Source organism: Lissotriton vulgaris, chromosome 5 (genome assembly GCF_964263255.1).
Source record: "Lissotriton vulgaris chromosome 5, aLisVul1.2, whole genome shotgun sequence".
Classification (NCBI taxonomy): Eukaryota; Metazoa; Chordata; class Amphibia; order Caudata; family Salamandridae; genus Lissotriton; species Lissotriton vulgaris.
In genome coordinates this window covers 785,986,861-786,006,583 of record NC_141693.1, presented here as the reverse complement: position 1 = coordinate 786,006,583, position 19,723 = coordinate 785,986,861, and the positions used below count along the sequence as shown (strand labels likewise).

At 43.0% G+C, this 19,723-nt stretch overlaps 1 protein-coding gene across 2 annotated transcripts in view; it reads left to right on the top strand.

Moving 5' to 3' along the window:
- PALD1 (phosphatase domain containing paladin 1) overlaps positions 1-19,723 on the top strand; it is a 1,202,673-nt gene that overhangs the window by 546,560 nt on the left and 636,390 nt on the right. For both annotated transcript variants that reach the window (XM_086922256.1, XM_086922257.1), the window contains exons 4-5: positions 5,659-5,838; positions 15,274-15,438. In XM_086922256.1, the coding sequence (XP_086778382.1) occupies positions 5,659-5,838; positions 15,274-15,438 (345 nt within the window). The remainder of the gene's footprint in view (positions 1-5,658; positions 5,839-15,273; positions 15,439-19,723) is intronic.

The window sequence follows — 19,723 nt, the reverse complement described above, 5'->3', positions numbered from 1 at the left end:
AGACCAGGACCTCCGTTTTGTCACCGTTCAACTTCAATGAGTTGAGAATCATCCAGTCTGCAACAAGTTGCATACAGGATTTGAAGTTGGACGCGGTGACATTCACGGAGTGGGTCAGAGACACCATGATCTGCGTGTCGTCGGCATACGACACTACCTCCATCCCCTGAGATCTTACCAGTCTTGCAAGGGGGGCCACATAGATGTTAAACAGGGTCGGACTCAATGCCGACCCTTGTGGCACCCCACATTGCAACGACTTAACAGGGGAGAGGTGATCACCCAGCATTACTCGCTGCTCTCGCTGATGAAGAAAGGAATTCAGGAGACTCAAGGCCGGTCCTGCTACCCCTGCCTCCCTTAACCTAGATGTTAAAGTACTGGGAGACAGGGTATCAAATGCTGCTGTAAGATCCAGCAGAACTAGCACGGTAGTCTGTCCCAAATCGACTTTCCGCCGGATGTTATCCGCGACTTTCGTCAATGCAGACTCTGTGCTGTGTAGCTTTCGAAAGCCGTGTTGGGACCCGTCCAAGAATCCTGAGGCGTCCAGAAAGCTGGAAAGATGGTGATTCAGATGGGCCTCCAACATTTTGGCAGGGGCCGACAGAAGGGATATAGGTCTGAAGTTCTTCAATAGACCGGGGTCCAGGGTGGGCTTTTTAAGGAGGGGTTTAACAATAGCCCTCTTCCATGCCACCGGGAAGGTACCTTGCTCCAGGGCTCCGTTCATGATTTCCAACAGAGGAGGAAGTATAGTATCCCTACAGTCCTTTAGTATTCTCAGCGGGACAGGGTCCAGAGGGGAGGCAGATTTCGTTTTGTCTAATAAGAGGTTGAGACCCTCCAATGAGAGCAGGGGAAATTGGTTCAAGACTTGGGGAGAACCCGCATCCCAGGATTCCAGATGTTTAACTCGAGAGAGGTCTTCTTCACTGAGAGTGTTCCTCTGTGATTGGAGAGCCACATAGATGTCATCTATTTTTTTATAGAAGAAATCAGAGATGTTATCACATAGCTCCTGTGAAGCAATCACGGGGTCGGGAACCTGGAGTGTGCATAAGGAGTCAACGATCTTGAAAAGCTCTTTCGAAGACGTAAGAGAACAGGTTAAGTTGGTGAAATAATCCTGTTTCTCCCTGATGACCCTATTTTTGTAGACTCGTAACAGGTCCTTGTAGACTTCTCGATCTCTGGGATCCCAAGACTTGCGCCAACATCGCTCCTTCCTTCTACATTTTTGCCTGAGGAGTCTCAATTCTTCAGTGAACCAAGGGGCTGTCGGCTTCTGCCGCGCCACAAGTTTAAGTGAGGCAGGCGCTAACTCATCAACTGCTTTAATGATGGAGTCAGAGAGTTCTAGAGCCGTCTCATCAACCATCCGCAGAGATGTAATATTAGTACTACGAATAAAGGGGGCCAGGGCCTCATTCGTAAAGTTCCTAAAGCTTCTTTTAAGACATTTCTTGACAGTCCCAACCTTGACCTCCGAACTGGGCATGTCCAATATCAGTGGAATGGCTAGATGATCAGACCAGACTATCGGCACAGGAACGCCGACAGTTAATCTGGGATCATTAGAGAATATCCCATCAAGGATGTGGCCAGCCTTGTGAGTGGGATAGATCACTCTTTGGACAAAGTCACATGATTCCAATGAGTTGACTAAGGAAGAAGTATCCTTAGAAGCCAAGTCCTCTAGATGGAAATTCGTGTCACCTAGTATGGTAAAGTGAGACCTACCAAAGTATGGTTCCAGAATTCTGAAAAGCTCCGAGCAGAAATTAGTTCTAGAACCTGGATGTCTGTATAAAAGAATTCCGGTGAAGGAACTCGAGGGGGCATTCACAATACAAAAGTATAGGGCCTCAAAAGCGTCCGAAGGAGTCGATAGAGGTTTTATAGTGCAGGAGAGTTCGGACTTGAAAAGGATGGCCAGTCCACCTCCTCTGCGGCGTACTCTATCCAGCCTCTGTAAGGCATAACCCTCAGGGATAGCCAGAAGGAGGTCGTGACCGGAAGACTCAGAGGCCCAGGTCTCAGGGTTCTATCTAAGGGCTTAGTTATAAGGTCAAGGAAGGGTTCTAGCTTCCTAGACCATTTAGTCTTTATAAACCGCTCGGTAAGTGGACCCCCGGCCCCACTACATATTAATTGAGCCTGTGCCCACTCCCAATATATCTTCTTAATCACTGGTTTGGGAGGTGGCTTTTGACTCTCCCATACATCCCTTAGGCCCAAATGCATCACCAGCTGCCTCAAGTTATAAAGCCACCTGATCTTGTTGCCGGTGTCTAGCGTTATTAGTTCATCCAGAACGGCAGCATAATTGGCAAGCTCCTCAGTCCTCCGCAGCCTCACCCAAAACAATAGGATTGATTATTTATTTACTTCTTTTCTTCTTTAAATTACAGTACAATATCATGTGGGTGCCTTTTCTTATCATTCTGCTGTGAAGCTTATCTTTTCTGTTGTTAATGATATGCCACTGATCAGATGGATAATAGATAAGACTCTGTTGTCATGCGAAACTAGCATCCTGACCTTGGAAACTGAAATACAGTATCTTTTTCATGCATAATGCCACCACCAATAACATTGCAATAGACTGGTGGGCTTATATAGCTACATTGAGAGAGATTACCATACTGTTCACCACATATCATAAGTGGATGGAGAGGGCTTCAGTGGATTCTGTAGTTAAGGGACATACTTCATCCCATTCACACACCTGCAGACAAAGAATATGGAAATGTAAATCAAAGTACATTTGAATCAGCTTTACAACACTGGCAGGAGAAAAGGGTTGCATTAAATCTTTTATTCACTGGAGAAGATTAAGAACAATAATACCATTAATTGTAAGGTGCATGAGGCTTTTCAAAGTATTGGCAGTTTTCTAGCTTGGTCATCAAAGGAAAGTCAAAACAGCTATCTGGTAACTAAGTTAAACGACACCAAAACTTACAATATTACCAGAGATTGTAGGAGATCAAGAATTTCTTTAAAGATAATTATTTTTGACTGTATGAGGAATCGACCGAGCATATCACTCCCTCAGAATTAGATATCATTCTAGATGAAATTGATCTCACTGCTTTTGAGACCTGAGGCATCTGACTCTCTAGTCGCCCTAATAACAGTGGGTGAAGAAAATGAGGTTATAAAACTGCTCCCCTGCTCTAAATCTCCTGGTGAGGATAGTTTTAGTGCAAATTTTTATAGAACATGTATCAAGGACTTAAAAAATCCTTTGCACCTGCTTTTTTTTTTTTTTTAAACCTTTATTGTAGCATTCAATAAAAATACAAGCATGGGCCTACAACCGCAGGGGCCGGCCGGCCGCTGAACAAATTGAGACCTTCTATATCAAAGTATGACACAGCTCATCAGCCGACAACCCTGGGGTCCGGCAGCGATTCAGGATAAAACTTGTATTAGAATGCACTACTGAGTCCAGGATGAGACAGAGGTTCCATTTTGTATTTTTAAGGAAGGATCATGTGCCATACAATCAAACAGAAGAATACGGGGGACAGGATATGCACATAATAACCGCTATATTGGAACATTGGCGCTAAAACATATGGATCAATGCAGACAACAATACAATATACATTCAATGTTGAGCGCCAGTTCTCAGGGCCTGCCCACCCGGGAATCAGGATATCATAAAAGCATAAGCACTAAATGCACATGCTTTTTAATTCTATACTATAAGGTGGAAAGATTCCTCGCGCCTTTAGAAAAAAGACTATTAATAAACTTCTTAAGAAATAGAACCAGCATCATCTAGTTCTATAACAATTCTTAATTAAGATTTGAAACGTTTCACTAACATTTTAACCAAAAGAATACATATAATTATACACACTTTAATACATGACAACCAAAATGGTTTTATAAATGGAAGAAGCTTAACTGCTAAAACTTACCAATTATCAGAAGCCATAGATGGAGCTACAGCAGATAACATTCTCTGGGGAGAGGAGTTGGCCTAACGGCTAGAGCGGTCGACCTCGAATCTGCGAAACTCGGTTCGGTAATGACGCTGAACGTCCTGTGATTCTGGGCAAATCCCTTAATCTCCTGGGGCCTAGCAAGAATGAATGTGTTCTCATGTGATGCAACTGGTGCTATGTAAAGCGCTCTGATACCCAATTTGGGTCAAGTTCGCGCTACATAAAACTCCGTAAAAAAACAATTTCAGTGTCCATAATTCTGCCTGAGGCAGAGAAGGTGTTTGGCCTCATGAGTTGGAGGTTTTTGCTTAAATATTGGATACATTCATGTTTCCAACTCAGTTTGCATGGCCGATTGCCTCGCTATATCTATATAGGCACTTCTGCCCAAGATATAATTAATTGTCACTGTGTGGATACAGTTTTTCCAGGTAAATGAACCAGACAAGTTTTCCACCTTTTCCCTATATTTTTCAACCTTTTCATTAAATCTTTAGCTCAACTTATTCGGTCCCTTTCTTACATTTGTCCACCTCTTTTTTGATGGGACTAAAATTAAATTGTGTGCAGATGATATTGTCTTTTTCTGGTTACCAGAGACTGGCAATATCCAGATGGCTTTACTGGCCATAAAGTGATAAACTGCCCTTGGGGGTTATAAAATAGATGCGTTAAAGATGGAAGCACTGCTACTCATAGGCCCCCACACAATGTGCTATCACCAAAATGAAAAGCGAATTTGAACCTTAAACTGAAAATACACCTGTGGGTCTCTTTTTCATCTCAACCTGTGGACATGTGCATGTTAAATTATATTCCCCTAATGGACAAAGTTTGAAAATCTATTTTCTATCTTGAAATTTGTTTTACTCTTTCTTTGATTGTCAGAATACCCCTATTTAAAATGTCTATTTCTCTGCAAATGTATTATTTCATCTTAGTCTTTTGTAAATTGGATTCAAACTTGTTTGCTAAATTGCCAAGTATTCTTACATCCTTCATTAGTTTGTGCATGGGTTGTTAGTCATTTTGATATATTGGACTACGGATTTTTAAGAGATAAGAATTGGACTTATTTTTATTATCTTGCATTTTATTATTGCACTTTGCACTGTCACTTTATTGCTACTTAATATGTGAAACTTGAACAAAGCATAAGCACTTGATCCTTTATTTCTTGTTATAAATGTGTTTAGCTTCCCTGTGAGGCAGATTGCGATGCTCCTTTGGTCCTTTTTAGATGTATTCTGCACTATCACTTTTTGCACAATCCCCATTAATGTGTATCAACTAATGAGAGGTTTTATGAATTTACTGTATTGGAAATGTGCTATCTTTTTTAACAGAAAAGTCACTAAATGGGGTATAGTCCATTTTAACAAGACATTTATAGAATTGCAGGATGTGTGACCAGTAAATACAGTTCTGCATCTGCCTCTCACTTAGTAGTCTAATAGCTCGTGGTGTCCATTGACGTCCTGTATATTAAGCTGGAGTTTTTTTCAGGGAGAGATCACCCTGGAGTCTCCCTATGCAAAAAAATAAGTTGTGTGACATACTCTGTGCAACCTTAGACTAACGCTTGAAGCTTAAAGGCTTATTTTACCTATCTGAATCAGCTGTGAAGCGAGTTCTCATATAGAGAATAGACTTCTTTTTTATAAAGGCTCATTGAAGAATTTGTGTATTCCGGCAGGGGAAATATTTCATGGTCCGAGATGTATACAGCAAGTTGGATGTTTTGAATACGACAGGCAGCTGTGGAGCCCCCAATTTTCGTCAGGCTAAAGGAGACTATGCAGTATTTGGAATGGGGCAGCCCAGCCTCAATGGATTCCGACAAGTCTTGCAGAAGCTTCAGAATGACGGGCACAAGGTTTGTGGAACAAAAAAGCATTCATGATTTGAACTTATCTTCATTGTCTTCTTACCTGCTCAAACCTACCATTTTTTTTCTCCCAGCCCTTTTACTTTTCCCCCATTTCTTGTTCGACTGTGTACAACACCTCATCATTTCCCTTTGCTCACTGTACTTGCTCTCTGTGTAAACTTTTTCCATTTTGTCTTATGAGCCATGCCTCTGTTAAATCCCCCATCAATTCCCTGTTTGCTATTCTCCGGTCCCTCGGAATTTCTTTCCTACTCATTTGAATCATAATTTCGTTTCTATCAATTAGCTTTCCATACTATCTTTAATTCTCTTATACAGTTGTTTCTATCATTCTTACATTAGAGTCCCCTTTACTCCATTATTGATATTTTTTGATCTTGAATGTTTGTTATATTCGTTCATCTGTACTTTAATTCCTTGTCATTTAAATATTTTTTAACCTTGTCTCTGCTCGATGATTCTCTTCCCACATTAATTTCTAACCAACTAACCAAGCATGGTGTATAGTTGTCCCTTAGTTTGCCTTGTCCCACCTCCTTAACCTTTCTCATCTTTAATATACCATTTATCAAAAACTCGGTCCTTCCATTTGCACTCTGAGCTCCCTTTGCATAAGCCTTGTCCCACTCAGTGAAGAAACCAGAAGAGTTTGATCTAGTGGAGACACTGACCCTCACAAAGGAGTAAGCAGAAAATTAAAATCACCCTCACTTGAACAAGACCTTGAATAACAGCGAGCAAAAGAAGCAAGCAAACCTAGACCCTGGCACCCATCTTACGGAGTTTGCTTCCCCCATTTTTAGGGCTCGCTGCCGTAAGCAGCGCGAAGCGCTGCCGCAGCGAGTATTACAGTCACCGTGCTCACAGCCAAGGGAGTACAGAGCTGTGCACGAGCGGCTACTGGCCTGTGCCCGAGCCGATTGTGCTCTGTGAACGCGCACGTCTCCGGAAGACGTGCTGCGCCCGAGCTGCCTCCAGCTTGGTTTTTTTAGGTCGTGTGGTTGGTTGGTTTTTATTGCCATGTGACATTTTCATACATTTCTACGAATATGAGTGACACTTTCTCATACTGCTTAGAGGACTCAGGGGCCTCTGAGAATGACGCGCGAGTCGTGACGACGGAACCCGGGCCTCCCACCCCGCCCCCACAGAATGAGAGAGCCTGGCAAAAACAACATGCACCGTCACTTAAGATCAACGTGAGTGCCTGCTGTACAGTAGTACTTACTGTTGTGAACTTCTTCTGTACTGGCCGTGTCCGATTTAGGCAATTCATAATCATAATGAATAATGTATTAAATAAATGCACCTGCTGCTGCAGATCCATGACGCACGCAGCGTGCAGATGTCTCCTCTGCCCGGCCCCTGCGTCTGCGCGCGGCCGACAATCCGAGGTGTAGTTCACCTCTTAGGGTAGGGTCTGGGTGTTGATCATGCGCATTGGGGCTGGGCTCGCGTAAAATGCGCGTGATGGTGAGGCGAGGTCAAGGAGGCAGGCATCTCGTGATGTCAAAGGCCAGAGAGAGACGAGTCTACGATGGAGAAAAAGAGCGAGGCACAACATTTAATTATTTCCAGCCCCCCGGCCCCCTGTCTGCAGGTGAGTGTAGTCAGGACCGTCATCTCTGTCCAGTTGTTTGAATTGCACGGCACTGTCTGTCTGGGCTGGGGCGTGGCACCGTCACAACTGGGCCGGATTCGAAATTAAAAGTGAAAGGCGTGGTGACACACAAACACGCAGAGATTGCATGCAGGACACAGCGCAGATTCAAGTGTAATTTGGAGGTGGTGGGGTGAAGGTCAGACACATACCAGAGGGAGTGCGCAGGAAGGCTTGGGTGCAGAGGGATAAAAATGGCAATGAGGGGTTGTGTGATCATATTTAAGCCCAATTTTAAGTTAGAAAAATTCCCCAGGGCCTGGCACAGCGCGCAGGAGAGTTATTTCTCCACAGTGACAAACTCACAAAGATGCCCGTTAAAATGCGCTTGCTGCCCCCGGAGTCTTTTTCTCGGCTACCTGCTATGGGAATTTGTCATCCTAGCAACCCTGAAGCTAGGCCCTAGTCCCAGCCCGCATGTCTACCGGTGTCCATTAACTTCCCCCACCTCCGTAATAAACATGACCTATACCAGAGGCGCAACTAGAGCCAAATTTCGGGGGGGCTAAGAAAAAATTTAGGGGGGGGGCTGATCCTTTAATCAGTAGGCAGAGTGGAGCTGCAGGGGCTCTACTCCACGCTCTCCCTGGGCCTGGCGCTGCTAGGAGGGGAGATGTTCAGAGCGCGCTGCCCAGGTTCAGCGCCCCCCCCCCCCCTCACTCGAGGGGTCCATGAGGGGATTCTGGACCTGGGACTAGCCTGAGCTCTGGAGAAGTCCACTTTGGATGTGGTGTGAAAAGATGGGGTTGGTTCTATTAACATGAGTCCCAGGCGCATCGATGTCTCTCCAAACGGCCCGTAGGCCCGGGCCTTCCATTTCTGAAGGTTTCCTGTGGGCCGGAGCAGCCAGGGGTCCACAGGAATCACCCAGACCCCTGGAGCCCTGCTCGGTGCAGGTGAACCCATCAGGAGGCCCCATTTGCGCCCGAGGCCCTTGAAGTTTAGTGAGGACACATTCTGGTGAGGGTGGGGCATATGTTTGTTTTACAGCGCTTAAATAACCTTGCCGTCTACTCTGGCTGCACCCTGAACAGGGGAGTGGGGCGATCAGCAGACCCACGTGGACTCTGTCTGTGACCCTCTGCCCCCTAGCCCTGTCTCTGCGAAGGTTTCAGGGGATGGAAGCGGTCTGAGCTGTGGAGAAGGCATAGAGCGGATATGCTTTGATAGGGGAGGGACGGGCCCCAGTTGGAGTCACCAGTTCATGGGTGGCGTTCCCAGTGACAGGCAGACCTCCAGCCCTCCTCTGCGGACTTTCTGTGGGCTGGAGGCGGGAGCAGACGGGCTGTGTGTGTCTGCCCTGAATTGGGTCTATTGGCATGTCTGGTTGGTGCTATTGTGACCAGCGCCACCCCGAGCGCACCGTGCCATTTCCCTCAGCCGAGCAATGGTCCTCCTGCCCAGCTCATGTGGTTTCTAGTTACATAACCTATTGTTACGAATTCTTAAATATATATATATATATATATACATGGTCAATATTGCCTCTGCCTAGAGGAGTATTTCTTTCCCCCCCCCTCATGGTACTGGCTGTTTAGTGTATCGTTCCACTTCATACGGAGTGTTTGTATTACAACGCACGAGACACTGTTTTATGACTCAGAAGAGCACTGACGCATCACACATTAAACTATTTAACTCATAGATGCATTGCATAAATAAAATACCCGTTTTTCTTTTGTTTTCTTTATTTACTGTAGCAAGCTGATTTTATTGTTCAGCCATTACTCAATATGCAAGCCAGGCCAGTTGGATTTGCCAATGCTGGTTATTGTTTGCAAGCAAACACATTAGATTCGTGGACATGTATCGATCACTCAAAACATGCAATACCCAAAGAGTGTCGCTAGAGGGAGTGTGAGAACACACTTTAGCTATTCAAACCTATACAGTGTAAGATCAAGGGTTTCTTTTCACTTTACTGGGTCCTTGTTTTACCAGCCCTGAAATCGTAGCAGTTTCTTATATTTATAGTTTGTTTTCAAATGGATTAAGTGGAAATCCTGGACCTGCTTTATTTTGAAATCATTTGCTCTGTTTTTATGGCCTGGGTCAGACGTCTTAAGCCACTCACCCCTCCCCCCTTACAGTACTGTTGACGTTTTCGGAACTGATCAGCAATTTTGGGCTGTGCCAGGAATTTGACTGGTGTTCCAAAGTGTGTTGTGCTAAGTTAATCAGCGTTTGACGCAGTATTATCAGCATATTGCAAGGTTAGTCTAATATTCTGTTGTGGTTCTCATCTTAAAATACCGCATAGATTGCACAAGTCCATTTCTAAATTGTGTGATTTTGGATTTTAATATACCGTGGTGGTCTATCTCAATGAGAAACAAATTGAAAGCACACTAATGTCCTAAAGAGGGTGAATAAAGGAGAAAAGTGACTTGACCCAGAAGCATGAGAGTTTCACAAGAACTTTAGAGTTTGAAAAAAGCAATACATGTGGATGGGTGCCGAGGACATGGTGTTGCTGATATTTAGGTACAGCCCGAGCTTTCTCTTTACCTCTTGCATCCTTAATTCTCGAAGATGTTTTAGGAGCAAGTGAAATGTCTTGGCAGCTCGCATCAGCACCACTTTGGTTAGGAGAGTTTGGTCCTCCGGTCTAAATAGAGCTAGGATGTACTTTTGTGCTGACATTTTGCTTACATTTGTCTTCTTCTGTTAAATCTCACAAGTCAAAATGATGTGATTTGACATAATCTTCCCTTGGGAGCATATTCTTCTATACTATTAGTTGCATGTTCACTTCATACTTCCATTTAACCGTATTGTCTAACAAAGCAATATCCAGTATTGATCAGCAGGCGCCTTATCATTGATCCAAGAGTTTGTTGACAGTGCAATTCCACATTGCAGCAGGGAGTCCCCATCAGATCCAAGGTGCAGCACAAGCGTGCTGGTTTCTCACACTATGGGTTTGGGGGGACAGGTAGAGGTGTGCACAAACCTCAGATACAGGTCTTAGGTGACGAGGAGCACAGTGTGGCCTCCATCTCTGTGAAGGTTTGCGGCCAGTTGACTATGTTATGTTTTGGGGTCTGGAGAGGGGACTCTGTGGGTTGAAGGCGAGGGTATAATGTAAGCCGCGGACAACCCATGTGGCATAAGCGAGGCATCGTCGGCAAGTATTTCAGGCCTTTGTATGTCTGGGTGGTGCCATGCTAGAAGTTGTGAAGTCATTCTGCCCTCAGATCCTGCACTACATTAAAAGCGGATTCTTAGTTAAGGCTGGTTTTAAAGTGTCCTTCACTTTCTGCAACAATTAATCCCACATAATGTTCTTTTCTTAGCACGCATTGTCAACATTTTTAAGAGCTATGTTATCTATTAGGTTTAAGTGTGTAATAACTACTTTTTAGTAGTGTGATCGTAAATTATTCAAAACGTCACAAAATATATTTTGTAGACTTTCTCCCACAACGAATGCACACATTTGCAGCGTGCTTTGACAAATGTATTTATTATGTTTCTCCGACGGCTTATTTTAGAAAAAATTCAATCTTCGATTTCACCACACTCCTTTCAAGTTATCTTAGTGTGTTTTCTTGTGAAGCAGAGGTGTCACATTTGAGAAAGTTAAAAACATTGGCATTGTAAATGACAAAGCTATTAATTTAGCTATTTTCAAAACCAACTCATACATAAAAAAAGTGTCATTTACAATTTCAATAGCTCAAAATTTCCTAATGCGAGACCTATTGCATTGCAAATGCTTGTTTCTCCTTCCATCCAAATCTCTATCCTTCCTTTGCCCCTACCATCTAGTTGTCTGTCCAGGTTACCTTTCCATCCACCTGCTGTCCAAGCAACCATACTTTCTAGACTCTATCCACCCATTCACCCACCCTTTTATGTATGCATCCTTCCTACCCACCAATACATTGTGTATCTCTCTATTCATTCACTTTGCCTCATCAGTCCATTCTTCTGTCCTTATATCCATTTACTTTTTAGCCACGTGATTCTTTCATTCTTCTATTCATATTTTCACCCTCCCATCCATTAATTTTTTCAATATTTGTTTAACCTTCCTGCTTTTCACCTTTTTTCATATTTTGTTAGCATTTTCTTCCAATTACCATTCCTTTCATTCACACTTCCTTTCTACTGTTTTTTCTCCCATCTCTGTCTACCCCCTTATGTTTTTTGTCCTTTAGTTCTCAGTTGTTCTCTTTCATGCTCAGTTTTTCAAATTGTACCCCTCTTTGTGTTTTCCCCTATTTTCATAATTTCTTTTTCTCAATTTCCTTCCTCTGCATATCTTCCCACCTCCTACGTTTTTGTCATGGTATTCTCTAATAGTGTTTCAATGAGTGTTTCATCTGCAGACCTGCCATTATTACTTGTCACAAGCAACTAATTAAGCTTAGTGTGGTTCAGTTCACAAACACATAGTGTCCAGTGGTAACCCCGACTTAATCTACTTTACTGGTGATTCCCTACCGCCAGTGGCTCCCAAACTGTGCGCCGTGGCTCCCTGGGGAGCCACCAAACCTAGCCAAGGGACCACCAAAACGTTAATGCATTTAATGTTGAATGGTCTGTTGGCTTCAGTTAAACTAATTAGACTTAAACGCATGATGACGAAGATTTGTAAGTGACATGCCTACTACTGTAAACGTAATGCTTAATTGATGGCATGTTGAGGGAGATGAGCTCCACATTTCACTGGATCCCCACGTACTAACACTCCCAAAGTAGGCAGAAGATGCCTGATTTCTTTTCTTAGACTCGTTAATAGTTTTGTTTTTCCAAATGCATTTTCCACCAATGCAATTTATCAGAAAAGTACGGTTGTCCTGTCCATTAAACACACTATTATTATTAAGTATTGACATTTGTACTTGAATCAAAGGTACTTCCAGTATACATTCCTTTCAGTACACACACATTTCCAGACAGGCTGGCTCTCTCCTTGAGCACCGGCAAGTAAAACCCCATATATGGCATAATGGCAATATTTGGAAGCAAGAAAGAGGGACTTTAAAAAAAAAAAGCTAAAGAATTTATTTTACTTGCATTGATATGGAGGCAATTTTAGGGAGAAGACAGCAAAAATAAAGCTGTGTGTGGTTTACAAAATCGTAAGTCGCCATACTGAGAGAGGTCTATTGGCACGTATGACATGGGTAGAAATGGGAGTGCATGCAAATATTCTTCAAGCGCAGAAACACTTTGGCAATGGGGCCTACATGCATCTAGCACTGTAAGTGGGATAAAAAAGTTTGAGAAGATTCTATATAAGCATGGGCAAAGAAGTGTAACTAGGAATATTTTATTAGAGGTGCCACCTCAGTAATATGAAACACCCTGCGTATATGATTATAATACCTTCCTCAGCTTCATCCCAATTATTTTCAGGGAGAAAAATGCAAGTACTCCTGAGGCTGGGCTTACATCCCACCCACTCTCCCAAAAAAATAACAGTGGGGAGCCACGAGCAATGGCAAATGGGTCAAGGGAATCGCGGGTCGAAACAGTTTGGGAACCACTGCCCTACCCCACAGGACTCTCATACTTTTAGTGCACTGCCTGGCTCGCCTCTTTGTTTGCATTTTTTTGGCTGGTTTGCATGGACTTGCTCTATCTTTCTCTTAAGCACACCTATTTTTAGGTTGTGAGATAAAATCTTAATGTAAAGAGTGGCGGATTAGCAGGAATTAGATGCAGATATTGGCACTGAGTAGGCATGGATTTTCCTTGCCTGCCTTCCAATGATTTCTATCAACAGATCTATTCACAGATCACTTAGTGTTTATTACAAACCTATGCATATGAGGTGTCTTCTGCTACTTGTTCCACCAACAATCTGTTGTATATTTAACTACCATCAGTTCAGAGGAAAGAGGAATTGTATACCATGCAGTCTCCCAAAACCTACCACTTTTGACTGATAGTGGTCGAAAGGATACATTTGCAATAATTTCAAACTCTTCCCCACTTTATCTAGATGTCGTCTTCCATATGACTGCACTTTTGTTATTTTTGGTTGCATGTTATATGTTAAGTGCATTTGCACAGCTCATTCACCTCTGTTTTCTGGTAAACCTTGCTCCAAAGCATCATAGGGCGGGGGCCTGATTCCCATTTGCAAAACTCGTAAACTCCGTCACAAACGTGACAGATATCCCGTCCACCGCATTAAAAGTTCCACAGGAGAATGGAATTATAATATGGCGGACAGAATATCCGTCACATTTATGATGGAGTAAAACTGTCCGCAAAACTCATAAACAGGCCCAACACCTTTTCTCACTGTGCCAGTATAGTTAGAGAAACAACCATATAGAAATCAAATTTAGACTTAATGATTAGAACTGTGCAGAATTTGGAACAGTGCAACTCAAATTACTAAAACATCTTTCTGAACAATAACACCCTGAAACAGGAACCGCAGAGCGTTTTTGGCTGTATGTGTCCTGAAGCATAAGTGATTAAGAGGAGTGTGCTATATAAGTGCAACTAAGCAGTCAATCAATAAAGAAGTAGCTACATATCAAACTCCTTCAGGCTCCTGAGAATTATATTTGATCAATTCCTCATACGGCTGCTTGTAAATTGCTTGTAAACTCATCATCTTTACCTTAAATGACGATTTCAAAAATGTGTGTTCAAAGTATGCATCATTTGCAATTAATGCTTTCCATGAGATGCTATTCCACTGGATTGGTATTTGGTTGGGAAGACACCTTATAGACATTGACTTTTAGTACTTCATTCATTTTTTTCATTAGTGATGGATGTGGTCTGAAAAGTACTCCTGGGTTATGATTTTCTGCGAAGTAAATATGGTAATTTACTTGTCTTTTCTCTACTTTCTACTTAATATGCATATTTTGTGCATATCCACAAATCTGAGTATATTTGATTACTATATTTGTCTATCTGTACTTCTAATCTAAAAATGTACTATTATCTTTCATAAATTCAATCTAACAACCATCACAAATGTAATTTTGACAAATATGCTCAACTGTATTGAATAGTGCTGAACAATTTTGTCTGGCGATTCTAAATTATTCATTTTTTTAACTAAAAGATTGCAGTTATTCGACTAAGGTAAACATCCTTGCACTATGCTCCTATATTAACTTTTTTCTTCCCCAAAACTTTACATACCGCCAAGATTAAAAAAATAAGTATTGTCCAATGTGATTCAAATCAAGCTTCATCATATTACATTTTTAGAGTGTAATGAATGCTTTTTTCCCACTTTAAATTTAGAAATTGAAGGGGGAGTGGTTGTTTTATCATGCTGAACTTCGCGTACTACAAATATGATATGTTCTAGCACTAAGGCAGGGGTGAGGGGGTTACATGTGAAGCACTTTTTTAAGTCACAGGTGTGGTGGCCTGTGTGGTTTAACAACAGTTGACTCTTTTTAAGAATCCTATTTTCCCTATTTGTTTCCCTATCACTGCCCAAAGCTCCAGTGTTGTGAATCTGCTTGGTGTACTTTGCTATCATATGTTTGTGCATTGGACTATAGCATTATAAGACACTTCTGCATCCATGGCCTTTAAGTGAGCTCTAAATATTTAGCATAATACATTTGTTAATAAGTCTTAGGATGGATGGGATGTTAACCCACTTAAAATATAAATAAAATAATCCGCTAATTGACAACTAGATATCATACTCTTTAATACCTTGATCAGTTTATTATGTTTCTGTATGTGCACTCAAAACTCCGCGCTTTCAGCCTTAGTTTCATATTCTTTTGGATTGTGCTCATAGTGTTGTGTCCCTGCAGGAGTGCATCTTCTTCTGCGTACGTGAAGAGCCTGTGGTGTTCCTGCGACAAGATAGTGACTTTGTACCTTACACACCAAGAGGGAAAGAGAACCTCCATGAAAATCTACACAGCCTGGAGAAAGGAACCAGAGTGGAGAGCTTAGAACTTGCTATTCGGAAAGAGGTAGGTTTATTCAGCATTAAGGCTCAAGTAGTATGCTTGTTAAGCTGTATTTTTATGCTCTGATGCCTGTGCTTGCAGGTAGCAGGATTATATAGGTTGTCAATAGTATAGCCTTTGAGCAACCAGATATTCTAGCAATGTATTTTGATAATAGAGCACAAGCACTGTTGGTTGAATAAAGAAATAATTACTACATATAGGAAAATACCGCTGCTTCCCCTCCCCACCTCCCACCACTTAACACATACCACCCTTGGGTTTAAGTACCTGGGTATATTTCTGAAACGCCACAAAAATGCATGTTACGAATGCAATCTAGGGAGAGTTATATGTACCTGCCAAGAGGATATGGATAGGTGATGGGATTTTGCCCCTCACTTCGCTAGGGAGAGCAGCTGTATTTAAAATGGTATTGTTACCCAAGATACTCAAAGCCCTTCAAAATATTTACCACCTGATTCCCCCGTAGACTTTCACTACAATAGACGGGGACCTACGCATGTTGCTATGGGATGGTAAACACCCCAGAATAGCTCTAGCAACGCTCCAGCATAACCAGTACAATGGTGGAATTGCCTTGCCCAAAGTACATGCTAATTACTGGGCATCTTCTCATTAATGTTAATGATTGGCTATATACTCTCCTAGACCACTCCACTTTTAGACTCAAATGGTCCCAGCCGACCCTAATTTCTTGCCTTCACCATTATATGGGGTCGAGGAACACAACATCTCCTTCCATCCACTAGTGTGGCGATTGCGACCTGGGATAGAGGCACACAATCTATGGGGTGATGTGGTAAGCCCATGAGGGAAACACCACTGTGGGAGGGGAGATAGCTTCCTAAACTCAGTAAACTGAGGGGCTTTAGGGACTCGAACCTGATAGGGATCTCTAAAGTGGGGGACCTTCTCGAGAATGCTAACATGATGCCGTTCTCCTCGCTTTAGCGAGACTATGAAATGCACAGAACTCAATTTCTAAAGTACATACAACTGCGAAACGCATGGAGGGCAGAGGGTCTCCCGGGAGAAGGCATCCCGTAATTTGCACCGTTAGAGTGGAGCCTACTGATGGAAGGCTTGGGAAGGGGCATGATTTCCTCCACGTGTAGGATTCTCAGTAATAACAAGTTAGACAACCATAAAGTGCTTGCGTTCAAAGTGGGTGGTAGATGTGGGAGTCTGGGAGGTAGCATTAAAGGCACAACTTTGCTAGGTCTTGTTTAAAATCTTTTACAGGGTCTATTATGATAGACGTAGACTCCATGCCATGGGGAGGGTCCCTGACCCACGCTGATTGTGCTGTAAATATACAGACGGGCCCTTGTTTCATACTATATGAGCTGTACCCAAATACAGTCCCATTAGAGCGCTATCATAGGGGAACTTTCTGTCATATTCTCACTGCCCCTTCCACTGGACCCCAAGTTTCTCCTTTTAGAAATCCCCAACAAACTAGATCTACCGGGACCAGTTGACGATCTGGAGCCTTAGCCTCAGGGCCAGACTGGCTACCGGGCCGTTTGGAATGCGGCGGAGCTGGGGGCTGATTTCTTTCATGGAAACCTGCATGTGCTAAACGAAATTGGTTTTGCTTTAATTATTTCGAAGCACACGCAGGTCTCCATTAACGAAATCAGCCCCCACCACAGTGAAATCAGCCCCCAGCTCGGCAGCATTCCAAACTGCCAGGTAGCCAGTCCGGCCCTGCTTAGCCTGGTTGTGGCTAACAGGGATTGGGCTCGCCACTGGGATACAGAGGAATGCCCCACACTGCAGGAGTGAAAAAGAGCCATGGCTATGTATATGATGGCCGAGAGGGCCACCTACCTTAGCAGAGATGGTCCCTGAAGATATTATAAGGTGTGGGGCAAATAGATTTCACTTTATTCCCTGGAGAAAAAAAGTAGACTTTGGGGAGCAAGACTGAGATGGGGCTGGGTGACAGTCACTGCGTTTCTACATGACTTTACTGCTGTTTACTGTTTGAGAATTCTTCTTCCACTAGTCACCCTGAATCGACTGCTATCGGATAGTGGGGGTGCTGCGGGTTGTATATTGCAATTGTTTTTCACATGCAAATAATGGAAATGTCCTACACAATTATAGTTTATTTGCTAATACAGTGTTATCAATGACAATTACAATAAAAATATTTCACAAAAAAAGATCATTACTAAATATGGTGGTTCTTTATCATGCTTAAGGGCTTGGATGCAACACATTTTAGTTCAGGTACATATAAAACAGTGTGTGCTGGTGGAACCCAGATCCAGCTACCCTCATTGATTAGTAGCATCATTTAAATATCTTTTAAATGTCATAATGTGATGTTTCTGTAGCTTCAAAAAACTGATACCTGTAATAAGGTTGTTCTCTCTGTCACAAAATCTGCTTCTTTTCATAGTCATTCTTGCCTTTATATCTGGCAAGCAGTTGTGACCGTCATGGCTCGCGAGTGAGGGGGCGGGGTTTGTGCAGGGAGGGTGGGGTCACATGCAATGGGGGGTCATGCGGGGAGGTATTGCGGGGGTTAATTTAATAATAAAATAATTAAACTTGCCTTTCTGCCGGCCGGGTCCTGTGTCTTCTCTGCTCATGCACTCCTGCTTCTGGCAGGAACAGGAAATAGAAGCATGCAACCAGGCCCCCTCCCCTAAACCAATCACAATGCTGCCCAGTCAGGGGTTTATGGGGAGGCCATTTTCTCCATGCAACCTGCAATGTAGCCTGCATGGAGAAGGGCAAATTGCGCAGGGTGCCGACCAAACAGTCTTTGCCTACTTGGGAGTGTGCAAGCACACCACTCCTCCCATGCCCTGCTCTCAGAACAGCCCCGCTCTCCACCCGCTACCAAACAAAAATGGTAATAACTGAAAGTTATTACCATTTTATGTTTCTGCTTCCCGCACTGCAATAAAGCAGTGGGGCGACGCCCCTCCCCGCAAGTGGAGGATCCACCCCGCTGGCAGGCTGTGTCATTAGCACATGGTCTATTAGACCTGAGCATATTCACAATGACAGATAAGACTACGTAAAAGTGTACTATTGTTGTCCTCTTTTATGTAGGTGGACTGGGACAGAAAATAGGCCCAGGCACCAAATTAAAGTGGCTCTTATTAGTGAATCAGGTAGCAAAGAAAGTGGCCCACATTTACAAATGGAGGCATTTTTGAACTTGTAAAGCACACTCTATAGGTGTTTTGCAAAGTATGTGAGGGACCATGAAAAGCAGACCATAACAATTGCCCCCTAGACCAGTCTGATTGTACTATTTTTGTAGGCTTACAGGCCTTTATGACTCAGCCCCAAAAAATCTAAAATAGGTACATATATATCTTGTTCATATAGAAGTGGAACAAATAGAAAGGACTATGCTGTCTTTTACTCTTTTTTTAATAGGGATTTGGACGCTTTAAGTTAAATTCACAAATGTATGCATCAGTAGGTGAAAGAGTACTGCTGTAGTGCTACCTCCAATACCTCTGTAAATCGACCACGCAGTCTCTGCAGCCACCGTTGATGGAGCACAGCCATTCTAGCAATGAAGTTGTTGGTAGGGGCATTCTACAAACTAGCCATCAGGGCTTTAGCTGTTAATAGTGCCACAACTGCAGTGGGACTGGGTTCTGGTTAAGGGGTACTCTGTCCCCCAATAATGGCTACCAAGGAATCAAGGCCCATTTTCCTTCCTAGAATTAGGGCCTAGGGCGCCCTCCATATGCCAGTGCTGCATACATATTTGGAATCTGCTTCCTCGGGTACACTGAAGTATTAACAGCTCATACCTATCCCTTTAGATCAACTGACTCAGTGGCTGCAGGCAGAAGAACTGCTTGTAACTACAGCACTTTGGCTTGGGGAGTATCAATGTATTAGACAAGAAATTAGCATACAATTGCTGGAAAAGACTCACAATTGATAAAAGGAAGGATCAAATTGATGTATGATTGCTCATACTAGCATTTTAGGTCAAAGCCTACCAGACAGCCCAGCTGTATGATTTGTTAAAGACATCTTAGGGTCATACAGAAAGCTTCCTTACCCATTGCTTACCATTAACGTTGTGGTTTGTAACTCACATTTCCTGGCTGTATTTGTTTAGGCTGTCCAGTGTGGCTTCTTGCCACCCAAAGAGCAAAGCCTTTCCACACCAACTCCCCTTGTTTTCTTCCATTCTTCCGTTAAACAGGCCTGTAAATCTTGTTTATATCTTGTCACATTTGCTGTGCATTCAAAGACAAAGGTCAAATGTCAGGCTCAGTCTTCTGAGTAAGCTTTG